This window comes from Mobula birostris, chromosome 22 (assembly GCF_030028105.1).
Source record: "Mobula birostris isolate sMobBir1 chromosome 22, sMobBir1.hap1, whole genome shotgun sequence".
In the NCBI taxonomy this organism is placed as follows: domain Eukaryota; kingdom Metazoa; phylum Chordata; class Chondrichthyes; order Myliobatiformes; family Myliobatidae; genus Mobula; species Mobula birostris.
Window position 1 is genome coordinate 23,119,268 of NC_092391.1, and position 17,604 is coordinate 23,136,871.

Sequence of the window (17,604 nt, forward strand, 5' to 3'; positions counted from 1 at the left end):
GCCTCAAATAACTTTATGTTTAGTTTCTTCCAGTGATGTTTCTTCTGCTGACGTTCAGGTGGCCACCAGATGCAGAAATCTTACAAGTTATTCTTCCCTTGTTACATTGCCTTTTTGTAATGCTGCATTGATGGGCAACATGGTGAAGTAGGAAGAGTAGATGTTTCTCCCTTTGCTGCAGGATAATAAAACAAAGATCTCTGTGAAATTGGAATGGACATATCATGAAGTTCAATAATTCATATTTTAAGAACTTTTTATTAACAGGGTGAATTATCAGGCGATTTGTCAAGTTGTCTTTTGTCAGATTATCTGTTTACGTTTAGTTTCCTGAATAACCAATAAAATGAAAGTGATGTCATCTTTTCCTAAACCACTCATTTAAATTTTATTGAAGTCTTATGCGTGATTGCGAAACGGAGGGATATTTTTAAAACTAGAAAGCATTTTTACAAGCTGCTGCCAGAAAGCATATGTATCCCCAGATTACACTTAAATCTTTTCAAATCTGGCTCAGATATCAGTGCAACTGTTTTTTGGGAATTAACTGATCTCATCTCATTTGCCAGCCCCAGAATTCTCGTTGAAAATGACGTCGCTTTGCAGTGGCACGGCGGTGAAGTGCTTAGTGCGGCTGTCTCACGACTCTGGGGAGCTGGGTTTAATCCTGATCTCGGACGCAGTGTTGGCGCATTCCTTCTGTGACCATATTCTATTTCCTCTGCAGGTCCTGTTTTCATCCCACATCTAACGATGTCCCTGTAAATTACCAGCAGACTAGGTTAGGGGTGGCACAACAGCACAGCGATTACCGTAATGCTTTACAGCGCCAGCCGGAAAATCACGATTCAATTCCCTCTTCTGCCTGTAAGGAGTTTGTACATTGGTTTCCTCTGGGCGTTCCGGTTTCCTCCCACATTCCAAAGACATGCCAGCTCTGGTTAGTTAGTTGTTGGTACGGATACTATGGTGACTCTTGCAGGCTGCTGCCAGCACATTCCCAACGCAACCAATGCACTTCACTGTATGCTTCGATGTTTCACTGTACTTGTGACAGATAAGGCTGATCTTTTGCCTTTAATGGCAAAAAAGAATCAAAAAGGAATTGGTAAGTATGTGCGAAAGCACAACGCACACACACACACACACACACGCACAAAAAGCTGGAGGAGCTCAGCAAGTCTGATGATCTCTGCCTGAAACGTCGATTCTTTACTCCCCTCCTTAGATACTGCCTGACTTGCTGAGTTCTTCCAGCATTCTGTGCGTGTGTGTGTGTTGCTCAAGATTTCCAGCATCTGCAGGATCTCTTGTGTTTGTGTGTGAAGGGGAATGAGTAGCAGCACTGCATGAAAATAAGGAATGGGGGAATGAGTCAGATGGAATTGCTCCCTTGGGAACCAGCGTTAGGCTGTGTTACGTGGAATAGCTCTTTCCATGTCATTGCAAGATATAAATAGAGGGTGAGATAGAAATATGTATAAGATGTACTTAAATTGGACTTCTATTCATAACTAGAATCTATTGATGGTTAAATTGTACATCACATATTGTGAGTCATTTAGTTTTGTTGAAGCAACATGACTGAGCCACACACGCAAAATCGTAAAATGCTGGAGGAACTCGGCTAGCCAGGTGGCATCAGTGGAAGAGGGTAAACAGTCAACACTTTGGGCTGAGACCCTTCTTCAGGACTGGAGAGAAAAAAGACAAGAAGTCAGAGTAAGAAGGTTGCAGGGGGGGGAGAGGTCAGAGGAAGAAGTACAAGGTAGTAGGTGAGAGGTGAAACCGGGAGAAGGGGAGGAGTAAAGTGAAGAGCTGGGAAGTCGATGGTGCAAGAGATAAAGTGCTGGAGAAAGGGGGAGTCTTATGGGAGAGGACAGAGGGCATTACTGAGGTTGACTTACTTCTGTTTCTTGCTGTTTGATTTTCCTGAAATTCAACGCAACTATGAAATAATAATTGTACACAAAGGAGATTTGCAGTGCAGACCTAAATTCTATTTACTCTATCCTGAGGCTTATCAGATCTGTAATAAAAAGTCTGCTCCTGGCCCCAATCTCATTTCTGTAAATTACTCCAAATATTCAGGTTGTGGGAAAGCAGTCTGAGTTCATTTATTCTCATCTCTCTCCCACCAACATCCCAGCCCTCCAGAAAATTCATATTGAGGTACTGCAGTAAATGGTCTCCTGTGTTTTGGTCATTTGCAGACTGAAATGAATGATGTCACAGATAATGGGTGTTTATTAAGAGGGCTTTAGGACCTTGCTCTGAGCAGTTAAGTAAACTTTGTACATATAAAACCCTTCACACAATTAACTGGTAGCTGTTACAACAATGCTGAAGTTGATATTACAGGGTTGTCATCACCATTAGTGTGGCTATCTCTCTAGGGCAAGGAAATATTCATTTTGCTCAAAACGCTTTATAGAAAATTTCCTTCAGCTTTTCACTTTTCTAGCAAGTAGAAATGGTCTTTTGGGAATGCAAGATTACCAAGTATGCAAGAGGAAAAAAAAAACGCTTAAAAAAAGATCATGCTGAATCATTGGCAGTGAAATTTGTCTCTTTGGATTCCACTCTAAAGAGAAAAGAGAGGAAATAAATCACTGAAATTATGACAAAATAAGGGGAGAATAGTCCAGTGCTACGGCAGAAACCTGAATGAACCCTGAATATAAAATTATTCAAATGATAACTTCCTGTTGATTTGATAGGTTTGTTAAAGTTGTAGAAAGAATAATTTTTATCCTCCTTAGGTCTCCCCAATATAAATTTTTTTCAATCAACATGTGAAATCTGCACAACTCTCCTTTCCTACAAGAGTGATTTCTGAACAATTGCTGCTGCTTAACCTGGTTATGCTGTTCTGCACAGATTTGAAACTATTTAATTGATTCGATTTATTACAGTAATCCTTCGGTTGATTTCATCAAGCAAGTTATAAAGTTAGTGTCAAATTTTCCTGAAATTGAAAGGTGAATGTTTAGGCATTATATTTGGATTTCCTCAAAACCTAAGAATTGCACAGAAGTTCTGGACAACGCACATGAAATGTTGGAGGAACTCAGCAGGCCAGGCAGCACCTATGGAAAAAAGTCCCGAAATGTTGACTGTTTACTCTTCTCCATAGATGCTGCCTGGCCCGCTGAGTTCCTCCAGCCTTTTGTGTCTGTTGCCTGGATTTCCAGTATCTGCAGATTTTCTCTTGTTTGTGATCAGAAGTTCTAGAGTTTTGTAATATTGAAGTTTTAGATATACAGTATGCATTACAAAGTCATGAGTTTATCCCCAACCCAATCAAAATCTAGAACTACAGATAGCATACTTCATCTAAAGATGGGTAGCTTCCTTGAATCCATTCTACCCTTCAACCCACTGAGTTCAGCTGAGTTTCATTCACCAGTTCCTGACCACCGTATTGGATAGAATTTCATACAATTAATGAGATATCTTTAGTCCAGGGAGCGGTGGATGGGAGGGAAGAGAGGTTAGTGGCCGAATTCAGTTCTAATCAGAAGAATCATCCTTCTTATAACACAGTCAGTGAACGGTTTTTGAGAACTGGTTTCGCAGATCAATGTAACACCAGTTAATTTTCCGTCCGTGGACTCACTCTACACCGCACGCTGTCGAAGCAGTGCTGCCAGGATAATCATGGACATGACCCACCCAGCCAACACACTTTTCGTCCCTCTTCCCTCCGGGAGAAGACTCAGGAGCTTGAAGACTCGTACGGCCAGATTTGGGAACAGCTTCTTTCCAACTGTGATAAGACTGCTGAACGGATCCTGACCCAGATCTGGGCCGTACCCTCCAAATATCCGGACCTGCCTCTCGGTTTTTTTGCACTACCTTACTTTCCATTTTTCTATTTTCAATTTATGATTTATAATTTAAATTTTTAATATTTACTAATTTTTACTATTTTTAATATTTAATATTTGTAATCCAGGGAGTGAGAAGCGCAGAATCAAATATCACTGTGATGATTGTACGTTCTAGTATCAATTGTTTGGCAACAATAAAGTATAAAGTATAAGTATAACCGAAGGGTCAACATGTAACGTTAACTCTGTTCTCCTTCAAGCTGTTGTCTGATTTGCTTTTTATTTTCTGCCCCTTTTTTATTTTTGTACCACCAGCTAAATAAGTGGTTGTTGTGCAGACAGGGTGCAGTATATTGACTTAACCGATGTTGTTATTGTTACCTAGGGACCTGAAGGAAAACCAGGAAGACCTGGGATAAGAGGAATACCTGGCAGAAAGGTTAGTTGTACTTGTGTCTTGTTTGGTAGTATCAGAAAGTTTTCAGTACTTGCCAACTTTTACATCCAGGTCTAACCGCCTGTATCCCAACAGCATCATTCTGCAACTACCTGGGCAATTCTTTGTCCCTTTTCTTGTCAATTATTGTATCCACCTACCATTCTTTCATATGAGGCCATTCATTTCTATTTGCCCTTCTAGATTATTCTAACATCCAGAAGTTAAATTCAATTAAAACAACCATTTTTTTCATACACTGCTAATATATGAGAGTTACACCATTGCATCTCTGAAGTATTTTTAAAAGATTCTAATGCTTGCCATTTAGTATTGATTGAAGGTAGCACTTTCATGTTCTTATCAAATTATGGAAACTTGCATGAATGGACCATTTCCTCTGTGACGGTGGAGAAGACACATCAGCAAAGTGTAAAGTGATCCAATCTATGGAAATCAACAGCATCTGCCGTTCTGCTGTCTCTGAAGGAGTTCAGTCAGGGTGGGAGCAGAGTGTGTGGCCTGGTGACCTGGAAGCCTGGATCCATGATCGATTCCATTGCTTCTCTTCAACTGAGATGCCAACCAAGGTTGAAGACGACAAAGATGAGAGCAGAGGACGCATGGGTATTCGGCGTTGTCTGCCTACATTTCACCGTTCTTCTCCTGCCATTCGCTTACTGCCGTCGGAGGAAAGTGCAGGATTCCAAATTGCAAGGATTGATGGCCGAGGGTTGTGGCCGTGGAATGGCTTTGGGGGACTTTGAGGTTCATGGTGCAAGTTTCTGGGTGTTGGTTACTCTGCTTTTGATTGGTTTGATCGGTGTAATCGGTGAGGACTGCGACATTTCAGTGAAGAATGGCTCTGCGGCCTATGATTGGCTAGCGGTGCTGAACTGAATTGAACTGAATGGTCCTGGTGTCCTGGTTTGAGGTTGATATCCTCTGTGTTGTTTCGCACGCTTTTTGCCACTTACACAGTTCTTTTTCTCATGCGTTGGGCATTTAATGTTTTTCTGGGAACGGGTTCCATGGTGTTTCTTTGTTTTGTGGCTGCCTGCAGGATGGGGAGGGGAGTGAATCTCAGAGTTGTATTCTGTATACACACTTTGATAATAAATGAACTTTGATTCCACCTCTAAAAATGCATTGCATTCCATCCAACTATTTTATCCTAATACCTTTCCAATAACCACTCTCCATCCTCCATCTTACAATTACTACGTTTCAACTTATAAATGCTCAAGTGGATTTCCTTCTAAAGTTATTCAATATATTTAGGGTTTAATTGTTTCTTGGACTCTACTGCTATATTTCTTATCCAGAATATGTCGGAATCACTAGCCGGTGAAGAGAAACCTTTTAACCCTTTCATATGTTGTTGTGTAGGGCAGCAAAGGACACATGGGATACCTGGGAGAAACTGGACCCCCAGGAGAGCAAGGACCTATAGGAATCCAAGGGCCCAAGGGATCTCGAGGAACACGAGGATCTCTGGTATAAAGTTTTGTTAAAAAACATCACTTTTTTTTCTGAACTAAACATATCACTAGGAAGCCAACAAGAAAGTTTCTGGGGAGGGGGGTTGTCAGAAGTAAGTTCTTTACACAGACTGGTGGGTATATGAAACACCCTGGCATGGGTGGTGGTAGGGGCATTTAAGAAACTCTTATCTAGGCTCACAGATGATAGAAGAAATGGAGAACTATGTAGGAGGAAAGGGTTAGATTGATCTTAATGTAGGTTAAAAGGTCGGCACAATATCATTTGTGCCTAAGGGTCTGTACTATGCTATTATGTACAGTGTTTGGTGTTCTAAGAATGCAAAGTTAAAAAGAGTCATAGAACGTGTTAACTCTGAATTGTATTGACAGAGGCTGTGCATTTTTCCACATTAAATTCAGTAAACTGTTTTTGATTTGTTTATATTGCGTTCAAGGCCCACTTCAGCTTTGCAATGTGAGATAACATGGGTCTGACATATACTAAGAAATAAAACTCATTCTCAGCCTGTGAGATCCGTGTGCAGAAATTCTATTTAAGTTTACACATTCCAATACATTGAGTCCTAATAATCAATGCAAGGGGGAAAGTTATGTATTTACAATAAAGTTATTTAAAATGAATCAACATATCACCATAATTTCTTGCTTCCTGATTCAGTTGTCAGATAAGCATTTCTTTCCTCTCACTAGGGTGCTCCTGGTCGTATGGGTGTTCAGGGTGAAATTGGGCTTGCAGGCTATGAGGTAAGGGTAATCTTTTACTTCCTTATAATGGATAACTGCATGAGTCTGAATGTGAAATATAATATTCCTAAGCTGATGCTTCTCAACAGATTTGAGTATGTTTTGCTAGGTAGTGCCTGTAGTCTGCGGTAGCAACATTTAAGTCAAAATAAGAACAGATATTGCTGGCACAACTGACGAGGTCTGATCATTGGAAAGAAACCAGAAGTACTGGAGGAAAGGAATGGTTGATATTACATTCAAGACCCTGTGTCAAAACTCGTCAACATCAATCATTCCTTTCCCATCACAGATGCTGCCTGACCCACTGAGTCTTCCAGAGTTTTTTTTTTGCTCCAGATTCCAGCAACTGCACTCTCTTGTGTCTTCTGCAGGAAGTACAGCAGGATAAATACTCCATATAGAAGACTCTTCATGGGAACACTGTATTACTTATTGTTGGAATCTTTGAACTGCTGGCATAAAGATTTATAATCCTTTCAAATAAATTAAAGTTTCACTTACATTACATGGTTTGCAATTTTGCACAGAGATTATAAACAGCCACACTAGAATAACTGTTAGGAAGTGACATTTCCTCCTTGAATGGTTATTTATTCCCACTGTTAATCAGGAAAGACCAAGTGAAATAAGATTTTGCAGATTACTACAGTAACATTAGAAGCCTCAGGTTCAGACTTCTTGTACAGAACCAAAAGGCTGGGAAATTTGCTCATTGAGAATGGATCTTCTGCAAATAGAGTGTAAAATCTACATAACCCTCACTATATTAGGCAAGTGAACATTTCCAGGGGACATCATGCTCAGTGGGTCTCAGGACTTCTATGTGCAATTCACCCTGACACATTTGACATTTCACCACAACGTGCCAATACAAATAGGACTTACAACATTCTCTGAAAAGTCATAAAACAGATGAGTCATAAACTGTGACTAAGAATAAAATGGGTTTAAAGTCATATAGTTGGCTTAGAAGTTTGACTGCTCCAATCAAACCAGCCAATATGAGTTTTGCTGATATCACACAGAAACATTTGCAACCAAAATCATTGTTGATTACACGACATTTTAGGTTCCATAAGTGGAGGTTTTAAAAGAAAGGGGAGTTAATTTCAGCGTACGTGGCTGAATTGAGGAGATTGTCTGAACATTGTTAGTTCAATAATGGGTTTAATGATGTACAGAGAGATTGTTTAATTTGTGTAATCTTACAAGAAAGCATTCAAAAATGGCTCCTAACTGAAGCACAACTTACATTTAAAAGAGCAATTGAAATAGCTGTATCAATGGAAACAGCAGACAGAGACAAAATTGAGTTGCATACAGGAATGAAAGTGACCATGAACAAAATTGCAGTGTCCAAACAGAAACCTGCCTGGCTAAACAAATTGTGTTACTGTTGTGGCAGGAGCCCACGTAGATGAAACAAATACAAATTTAAAGGCAAAACTTGCAGAAAATGCAAAAGGGTAGGACACATACAAAGAACATGTCGGGCAGACAGAAATAAGTGGGCTGCACAGGGAAGAGAAAAAGATAAAAAGTCAAGTTGCAGTTTCAAGAAGAGAACTAATCTACATGCTGCTGATGAAAAGTCTGATAATGATGAAACTGTTGCAGGATTGGGTAGCCTTGAGAATTACAATGTGAAAACTAACAGGAGACCAGCAATATGGCTTACATCAGTGGTGAATGGCAAATGAATTAAAATGGAATTGCATACTGGTTTGGCTGCTCAGTCATTCCACAAAATGAGTTTGAATGGTGTTTCAAAGATACTGAACTGAAGTCTGGAGATATCCAACTAAGAACTTCTACTGGAAAAAAGAACTCCTGTGGAATGACATTTGTAACAATGAACTACAACAACCAACAAGTCACTTTGGGCATGATGTAGTAAAAACAAGAGGGCCAGCATTGTGAGGCTGTGATTGCCTGAGACAACTACAACTTAATTTGAGATCTATCCATCATTTGCATGCCACATCCCTATAATAGAGTCAACTGAAAGCACATTAGGAAACATACTGGATGATGGCACAGCAGTGTTCAAGGATGATATTGGAAAACTCAAACATATCAAGGATAAAATAGTGTTCAATTAAAATGTCACACTCAAGTTCTGCAAAGCCTGGCCTGTTCCTTATATCATCTGTGATAAAGTAGCAAGTGAGCTAGATTGCATAGAAACTGAAGGAATTCTTTCCAAGTTTGAATGGAGCCATGGGCAATGCCAGTGGTCCCAGTAGCCAAAAAGAATGGGTCTGTCAGCATCTATGGTGATTTTAAAGTCACTATCAACCCAGTACTGAAAGTAGATCAATACCCTCTGCCAGGATAGCGGATATCTTTGCAAGCTTTTCTGGAGGAAAACACTTCAGCAAAGTGGACTTAGCTGAGACCCACCTACAGGTGGAGATGAAAGAAGTGTCCGAAGTGTTTCTCACCATAAACATTCATAAAGGGCTTTATTGCTATAATTGGCTTATTTTTGGAGTAGCATCTGCACCTGGACGAGGTGCTACAAGGCTGTCCAGGCACTCATTGTTACCGGATGACATCACTATGGATAACAAAAAACCCCCAAAATCTTGAAACAGTGTGTTAAAAAGACTAGAAGATTATGGGCTCGGTGCAAGATGCAACAAGTGTGAATTCTCTAATTCTAGCAGCACTTACTATGGTCACACCATTGATGCATAAGGATTACACAAGTGTGCTGAGAGAATTCATGCAGTGGCGGACTCCACAAAGGACGTGTTACAATTGCGGTCTGTTCTAAGATTTGTCAATTACTGTAACAGGTTCCTACCAATTCATCACTACAGATCGGTAGGAAATGACAATGGACAAAGCAATGTGAGGTGGCTTTCCAAAAGGTAAAGGAAATGGTGACGTCAGACACCATACTCAGCCATGAGCATCCACATCATCCAGTAAACCTCGCCATGCACTGGTCAGGATGCCAACACATCCAGAAGAAACGTGTCCAGCGTCAACTGGACCACTTCCTGTCAGAACCACTTGCTGCAGTTCCAGAGTCAACTCCTACAACTACTACGGAGGAGACATCAGAGCCTGAGATTGTTTCACAGACACAAGTCTCTCCTGCCAAGCAGAGTGACCTCCCCAACCTTGTCAGGAAAGACTTTATCCCACAAGAGTAAGAAATCCTCCACAACAATTAAGTCTTTAGGCCTGAATGGGGACAAATTAAAATTTACTATATTGTGGATGTCCATATGGTAGTTCTATTATATAGTTTATTGTGTGTGTGTGTATATATTGTGTGTGTGTGTGTATGTACGTAATTTGTGAAACATTCTATATTAATTTGGAGTTTATAGTTAAGTAGGTAGGAGTGTTTTGTATTTAATATTTGAGTAATATTGTAAATATATTGTTTGATTAAGCATTCTTTGTTTAAGTAATTCATTGTGGATTATATGTAAAAGTACGTGAATGGCGTACGTCATTACACCGCCATGTCATTGTATACGTACATGCCTCATTGAAGTAAAAACGAAACATGACACACTTTATCCCTCACAAACAAGAGAAAGTCTGCAGATGCTGGAAATCCAAGCAACACACACAAAATGCCAGGGGAACTCAGCAGGCCAGGTGGTATCTATGGAAAAAAAGTAAACAGTCGGTGTTTCGAGCCGAGACCATTGGGCAGGGCAGGACACGTTATCTCATGGCTCCCTTGTTTTCCTTTCAATTAGTTTTATGTTTCGGAGTTACAAAACGTAACATAGAAACATAGATAAAAACATAGAAAACCTTCAGCCCACAATGTTGTGCCAAACATTTAGAAATTACCTAGGGTTACCCATAGTCCTCTATTTTTCTAAGCTCCATGTATCTATCCAGGAACCTCTTAAAAAACCCTATCCTATCTGTCTCCACCACCGTTGCCGGCAGCCCATTCCATGCTCTCACCACTCTCTGCGTAAAAAACTTACCCCTGACATCTCCTCTGTACCTACTTCCATGCACCTTAAAACTGTACCCTCTCATGCTAGCCATTTCAGCCCTGGGAGAAAGCCTCTGACTATCCACATGATCAATGCCTTTCATCATCTTATACACCTCTATCAGGTCACCTCTCATCCTCCGTCACTCCAAGGAGAAACATGCTGACCATTTTGTTGATATACACCAATCCCAGCTGCCCTCATTAGGACCATATCCTTTGGTGCCTTCCCAGTGAAGTACTAGCCTAAAAGTGTCTTAAGCATAGTAATTATATTTGATTTCACCATCTTCTCTGGCAGTATGTTGCAAATATCAACCACTGCCTCTGTAAAAAAGACAGAACCTACCCCTCAGATCCCCTTTAAAACTCCTACCTCTCGCTTTAAAACTATGCCCCCTAATTTTTGATCATGCTAAATGATTTTGACTATCTACCCTATCTATGTCTCTCATAATCTTATATATTTCTATCAACTTCCTTGGATCCAGGTAAAACAAGTCCCACCTATCAATTCTCTCCCATAACTAAAATTCTCCAGCCCAGGCAACATCCTGATGAAATGCCTGGGCACTCTTTGCAGCATAGTCGCATCCTTTCTGTAGTATGGGAAACCAGAACTCCAAGTGCCGTCTAACCAGTGTTTTGTAGCGTTGCAGTTTAATAGTCCAGCATTGTATTTATTGCCCCGCAGGGTCACATTCTAGCCCACAATTCTGAAACACCATTAAAATGTCATTTTTGATGTTTTTTCTTGATTTTTATAAACAGTAACTGTTTATGGCATTGAAAAGGAATTACATCCAATTTTTAGGCTGACCTGCTGAGGCTCACAATGTTTTGTACCTTTATTTTCATTTTCCCGCATTGATAATTACTTTGTTTTTTGGCAATAATCACCCTACTACTGTGACCAGGAGCAGAATCTCATCTTCAGAATTAGGCCATTTGGCCCATCGAGTCTGCTCCACCATTTCATCACGGCTAATCCAATTTTCCTCTCAGCACCAATCTTCTGCTTTCTCCCCGTCTCCCTTCATGCCCTGACCAATCAAGAATCTGTCAAGCTCTGCCTTAAATATACATAAAGACTTGGCCTCCACAGCTGCCTATGGTGAAGAATTCCACAGATTCAGCACTTTCTAGCTAAGGAAATTCCTCCTCATCTCCGTTCTAAATGGATGCCTCTCTATTCTGAGGCTGTGTCCTCTGGTCTTAGATTCCCCCACCATAGGAAACATGCACTCTGTGAAGACCTTTCATTATTCGATAGGTTTCAATGAGATCACCCCTCATTCTTCTAAATTCTAGTGAATACAGGCCCAGAGTCATCAGACACCCTTCATATGACGAGCCATTCAATCGGGAAAGCATTTCGTGAACCTCCATTGACCCCTCTCCAGTTTCAGTACATCCTTTCTAAGCTCACAATACCCCGTGAGGCTTCACAAGTGCTTTATACATTTTCAACATTACATCTTGCTTTTGTATTCTAGTCCTCTCGAAATGAATGCTAAATAGTACTAGAGACTCTACTACATTTTCTGTAATGCAGAAGATTTAAGTACAAAGTAGCTGACAAATTACATTGCTTTAATTACCCTTGCTTTAAAATTATAATGATCCCTGTCTCAAAAGTTCAAAGTACATTTATTACCGAAGTATTTATAGTCTGTACAACCTTGAGATTCATCTTCTTGCAGGCAGCCACAAAACAAAGAAACACGATAGAATCTATGAAAAACCACACACAACAAAACTGTTAGACATGCAATATGCGAGAAGAGAATAAATCGTACAAAGAATTAAAAATGAAACAAATAACACACAGAACATGAGCCACCAGTCCCTGAAGGTGAATCCACAGCTGCAGTCAGAAGAGAGGGAGATGGGTCAAACCCGGGCAGACAGGGATGGGCCCAGGTGGGGGATCCTGGCTGACACAGAGTAGTCAGCTAAACACCAGTTCATTCTCCGCCTTTGGCCTCGGAGCATTAATCTTTTTAGTCTAGCTCAGTGTTTAAGTCAGCTAAACCCCAGTTCGTTTTCACTCTTGGGCCTAGGCCCTGCTGCTTTAATCCAGCCTGAAATTTCAATCCGGCTGAAGTCTGCTCCAGCAATGGCTGTGGCTGTTCCTGCATTCCCAAGAGTCCAGTTCACCAAATCCTTCAGGATACCACAGAAATGCCAGATCGTTGATACAGTTCAAAAGTACAGTCCCAAAGGGAAGTTACAGGCTATGGATTTTTGTGATGGCAGGCTAAAGAAAAATATATTTAATAGAGTAGCTAGTAGTTTTGTTAGCTGTCCGTAAAGTGTCGCCATATGTTGCCAGCGCCATCTTGGGCAATTACTCCTTATTCCAAAGTATTCTATGTTCTAATGTGACGCTTGCAAGTGGGTTTCTGAACGGGCCAGAGACAAGATCCCATCATGAATCTGCATCTTCACATATGGGCTGGATAAACATTGCCAAAGAATATTATTGAAATTGCAGACACATAACCTTTGTACTTGAAGACATGTTCCTTTCCATCTGCAATTGTATTAATAATATATTATGTTTATACTGGAAGATATGTATAAGCCAGTTATGTCTAAGGAATTATATCATCTGATTGAAATAGCAGCCACTACCCAGGAGGAATAGATTTACTGGCAACCAAATACACGAGGACATGTTAGGTTTTTAGGAATTTCTAGGTTAAGCATTAAATTAGTTATGGTCAGAATACAAAATTTTACAAATACTGGAAATACATGAACAACAAATGTTTGAATAAAAAACCACAGAAACTGCTTGAATTCTCAGCACACCAGGTGACCACACTGTAAAGAAAGTAGACCGTGCCGGAAACTCTTTGCCAGAAGTGGAAAAGAGAGAATGAGTTTTAACTTGTAGTGCATTTGTGACAGGATGGATAGGCGAAAGGGGAATTTCTGATTGGGCGAGTGCAGGTTTGACTTGTGGGTCACTTCTAGAGGGCATCTGACTGATGAGTTCAGAGAGGGAGAAAGAGTGAGAGAGGGAGGGAGACAAGGGCAGACAGTGAGGGAAAGAGAGGGGGAGAGAGAGGGTGGAGAGGGAGAGAGAGGGGGAGGGATGGACAGAGTGAAAGAGAGGGGGAGGAAGAGAGTGAGACGGGAGAGGGGGAGAGGGAGGGGAAAGGGGAGGAAGAGAGTGAGAGGGGGAAAGAGAGTGAGACGGGGAGAGAGGGAGGGATGGACAGGAGAGAGAGGGGAGGGAGAGAGTGAGACGGAGGAGAGGGAGGGAGAGGGTGAGATGGAGGAGGGGAGGGAGAGAGGGATGTGAGGGGGATTTTGTAACTGTTGCACTGAGTTGTTTGTACTCTCACTTTCTAACTAACTTAAGAGTTCTTTTTCATCTTCTCTCTCTGTAATAGGCCCCATTAACCCATTCACCAGATGAACTCAACAACTCTTCCAGATGGCAAGCCCGACTTTACCATCCCGGGATATTCATTTGTTCTATCCATTCCTCCCCCATCATTTCTGTACAACTAAAAACCAAGTTATTTCTCTGTTTCCCACTTCTGAAACATTAACTCTTTCTCTCTCTCTCTCCACAGAAATTGCCCGGCCTGATTTTATCTCAGATTTCCAGCATCTGGAGTCTTTTTGACTGGAAAGAGAAAGCAGGTCTGGCAATATCAGTGACAATTAACAGTCAATCTCTTTTGATACAGGATTGCATATTTCAATTCAAATCCCACCACAGCAAAATATTCCAACAATGACACTTTACCTACTTAAACCTTCTAACTGTGTCACATGGTTCCACACAAAAAATGGTGTAAGATAATATCTTACACATGTGAAGAGGAAAGCAAAATGATACCCAACGTAGGTGGGAAAAAGACTAAGAATATAACTTAGCCAAGAATGCAAACACTGTGAAATATATTCATGGTCCTCTGGTTTATTTCAAATCCTGCAAAGAGTGATCTGAAAGAGCCTTCTAATATTTAGCTTTTTGATTCGACATCTTAAAATTGTTAACCTTTCACACAAATTCCTTGAATTCCCTTCAGGTACAGTGCAAAAGTGTTTTCACATCCAATTTTTTTCTGGTATAACTTTCATCAAACCCATTCAGTTGCGTCAACCTTGGTCATTAACCACCCTCTTCCTGTAGTCTCATCCCTTGTGAAACAGGAGGATAAAAAAACAGCAAAAGCAGTAAATGTGAGGCAAGTACAGAAACAAGTTTAGCAACTTCCTTCTTGACAACTAAGGCAATGAGGCAAGGTTTCAAAATACTCCTATTTTCATTCACTCAAAACACAATCTCAACTGGCTAAAATCTTAACTCTATAATTATAAACTGACTATAATTCTAAATGAGCCGGGTGCATGTTTTCGTGTCAGCAAGCTTAGTTTGTCGCTCACGCTCTGTCAGTTGCTCAGCGTGGCTAACATCTTTAATCCCAATACTCCGTTGTTACTCTGCCTCTGCACATACGTGACAGTAATGAGAGGAGGCCATGTCCCGGGTGGTGAGGATCCTTCAAGATGGATGCTGCCTTCTTGAGGCACAGTCTTTGCAAGATGTCCTCAGTGGTGGTGAGACTTCTGTCTGGATGGCTGTGGCTGTCTCTACAGACCACTGAAACCATTTGCCATTCTGTGCTGATGCTACCAGGCAGAATGCCCTCCATGGTACACCTGTAGAAATTTGCTGGAGTATTTGGTGACACACTAACTCTCTTCAAACTCCTAATGCAGTACAGCCATTAGAGAGCTTTCATCGTGATGTTGGGCTCAGGACAGATCCTCTGTTTTCGAATGTCTTCAGAAGTCTTCCATGAAATTTCAGTTTAAGATGCCCAGTGACTACTTATTGGCGATAAAAAAAGCAAAGCAAAGAAAACCGTTAAACACCTTATTAATGACACTTTATTAATAACGATCAATGCTCACAATGGGGAGGTGAGCGGAGGCAGAGACGTAAGCGAGACACGGTCGAGGTGACGGAAGGCAGAGACAGGGCCGAAGCAGAGAGTCGTGGTGTTCCCCGAGAGTGAGGGAAGTTCCAATATCTGATCTGAGTTAGCACCAGGCCTAACTGGAAAGGTCGGGTACTGGCTGAATCGTGGCAGTGGGGTCCAGGAGCGAGGAAGGACCTGATGTCAGACTGTTTCCTGCTCCAGCCGCAGTGATGCCTGGCTTCGCATCTGTGATCTCGGCAACGTTTACTCGGCTTTGCGATGAACTGGGGCTGTGGCCTGCTCTAGCCACAGTGATGCCTGGTTTTATGTCTTTCGTAAAACTTCAGCTCTGAAGCTGTTCGCTTACTTTTGTTGTTTGCACGATTTGTTTCAATCTCCCTCTCTCTGTTCATTGGGTGTTTGAAAGTCTTTTTTAATGGGTTCTGTTGAGGTTTCTTTGTTTTGTGGCTGTCCGTAAGGAGACGAATAATGTATACAAACCTTGAACTTTGAAATAAAAATTCTATCTGTAAGAATTCTTCAGTGCTTTGACTTCTTGGCTGACTTGATGACAAGGTTACATCTCAGAGACTGATGTGAGAGTAACATTACTTGTTACCTTATTGGCCAGAAGGGCTATTTTGTTGAAATGGAAAGATGCCTCTGCTCCCACTTTGATACAATGGTTCTCTCAGGTGATGCTGTGTCTTAGTTTGGAGAAAATCAGAAGTCAAACTTTTGATCCTCAGTCTGATTTTGAGAAAAGGTAGGGTTCATTTGCCCGCTACTATCATCTGATTTGAGTTAATTAAGATGGTTTCCTTCTGATTTTTGTTTAAATGGATTTGAGTTGGCAGATTGATGTTTTTCTTTTATGGAAGCTTGTATGGAGTATAGCTCCGGGGTTGTGTTCCCGATGGTTTTTTTTGGAGGGGGGGGAGTTGAGTTAGTCGGGGTCTTTTTGTTTTAGTTAGTAGGGTTTTTTTTTCCCTTCTTTCAAAAAAAATTCTTAACACTTTATTTTTTCTTATTATTAATGATATGTTGTTTAGCTTTGTTAATCAGTTATTTGGTAATTTAGTTCTTCATTGTACATATTGACATGTTGGCTTGATTACCTTAATGTATTTTTTGTTGGTCTTTAATAATAATTAATAAAAAAGATTTTAAAATGAAAATGAGAGTAACATTACTTTTAACTTATGGAAAGGGAAAATCCTCAGCTAGAGATCCCGGGTTTTATGGACAGGTTCTGTTGAAATAAGCAGATAGCTCTGACATTTAGTTCTGATGCCAGAATGTAGGAAATCAGTTCATTTGTCCATTTTGCTACATTTTCAATATTCCTCGGTTGGTTCAAATTAAATTTTTGTTCTTACAAATAGTGAGAAATATTATTCTCTTCATCCCCACACAACTACAGCCTCCTACCAGACTTGGATAAGGATTCGGTCAGTGGCCTGTTTTACATCCAAAACCTACATTTATTTTTATTGCATATGACTGTTCAAGATGTGTGTTAAAGCAAATGACTGTACATAATATGCTATTGATGAAATCATGATATATTGACTCACAGTGATATCTGACTCATTTACAATAAAGACATCACTTAACAGTTATCATATCGCAGATTGGTATAAAAGAGGTCAAGCTATGGAAGAGTCTCTAGTCCCATTTTCTATGCTAGTAATATGAATGTTATAATATTTTTAATAGTTAAATATTGACCCAGTAGATAATACAGTTGCTTTAGCATATTGTAATTTGGTTGCAGAATATTTACTATTTATTTTTTTGTCTTATGCAGGGGCATAGAGGACCGCCTGGCCCAAAAGGACCACCAGGTCCCAAAGGTGAAAAGGTAAATCTTTAGTTTTTAATTGCGCTGGAATGAAAGCTTTGTAGAGTAAAACTTTGGCAGCAAGAACAGAATCAGCTAATCATCAAATTGCATACAGAGCATGTTCGGTTCCATAGTCTGCAACTGCTCCTCAAATCAATTCAGCTTATACAGTCCCTGTCGGTCAGCTCAATGACAATTGCCCGAGGCTCTGAATTTCCAATCATATACTCGATTAAATAAATAATTAGACGAGCTATTCTGGTCAAGCAACTAACATGTGAGTTTGTATGCGTTGACTAGTCCATCTGCAAT

At 40.5% G+C, this 17,604-nt stretch overlaps 1 protein-coding gene across 5 annotated transcripts in view; it reads left to right on the plus strand.

The window, feature by feature from the left end:
• The window catches only part of col27a1b (collagen, type XXVII, alpha 1b), a 487,157-nt gene that overhangs the window by 392,708 nt on the left and 76,845 nt on the right, over positions 1-17,604 (plus strand). For all 5 annotated transcript variants that reach the window (XR_011882827.1, XM_072240297.1, XM_072240300.1 and 2 more), the window contains 4 exons: positions 4,219-4,272; positions 5,659-5,766; positions 6,465-6,518; positions 17,257-17,310. Coding sequence is in view for 4 of the 5 variants with exons in the window: in XM_072240297.1 (XP_072096398.1) it covers positions 4,219-4,272; positions 5,659-5,766; positions 6,465-6,518; positions 17,257-17,310 (270 nt within the window). In the remaining variant the exon portion in view is untranslated. The remainder of the gene's footprint in view (positions 1-4,218; positions 4,273-5,658; positions 5,767-6,464; positions 6,519-17,256; positions 17,311-17,604) is intronic.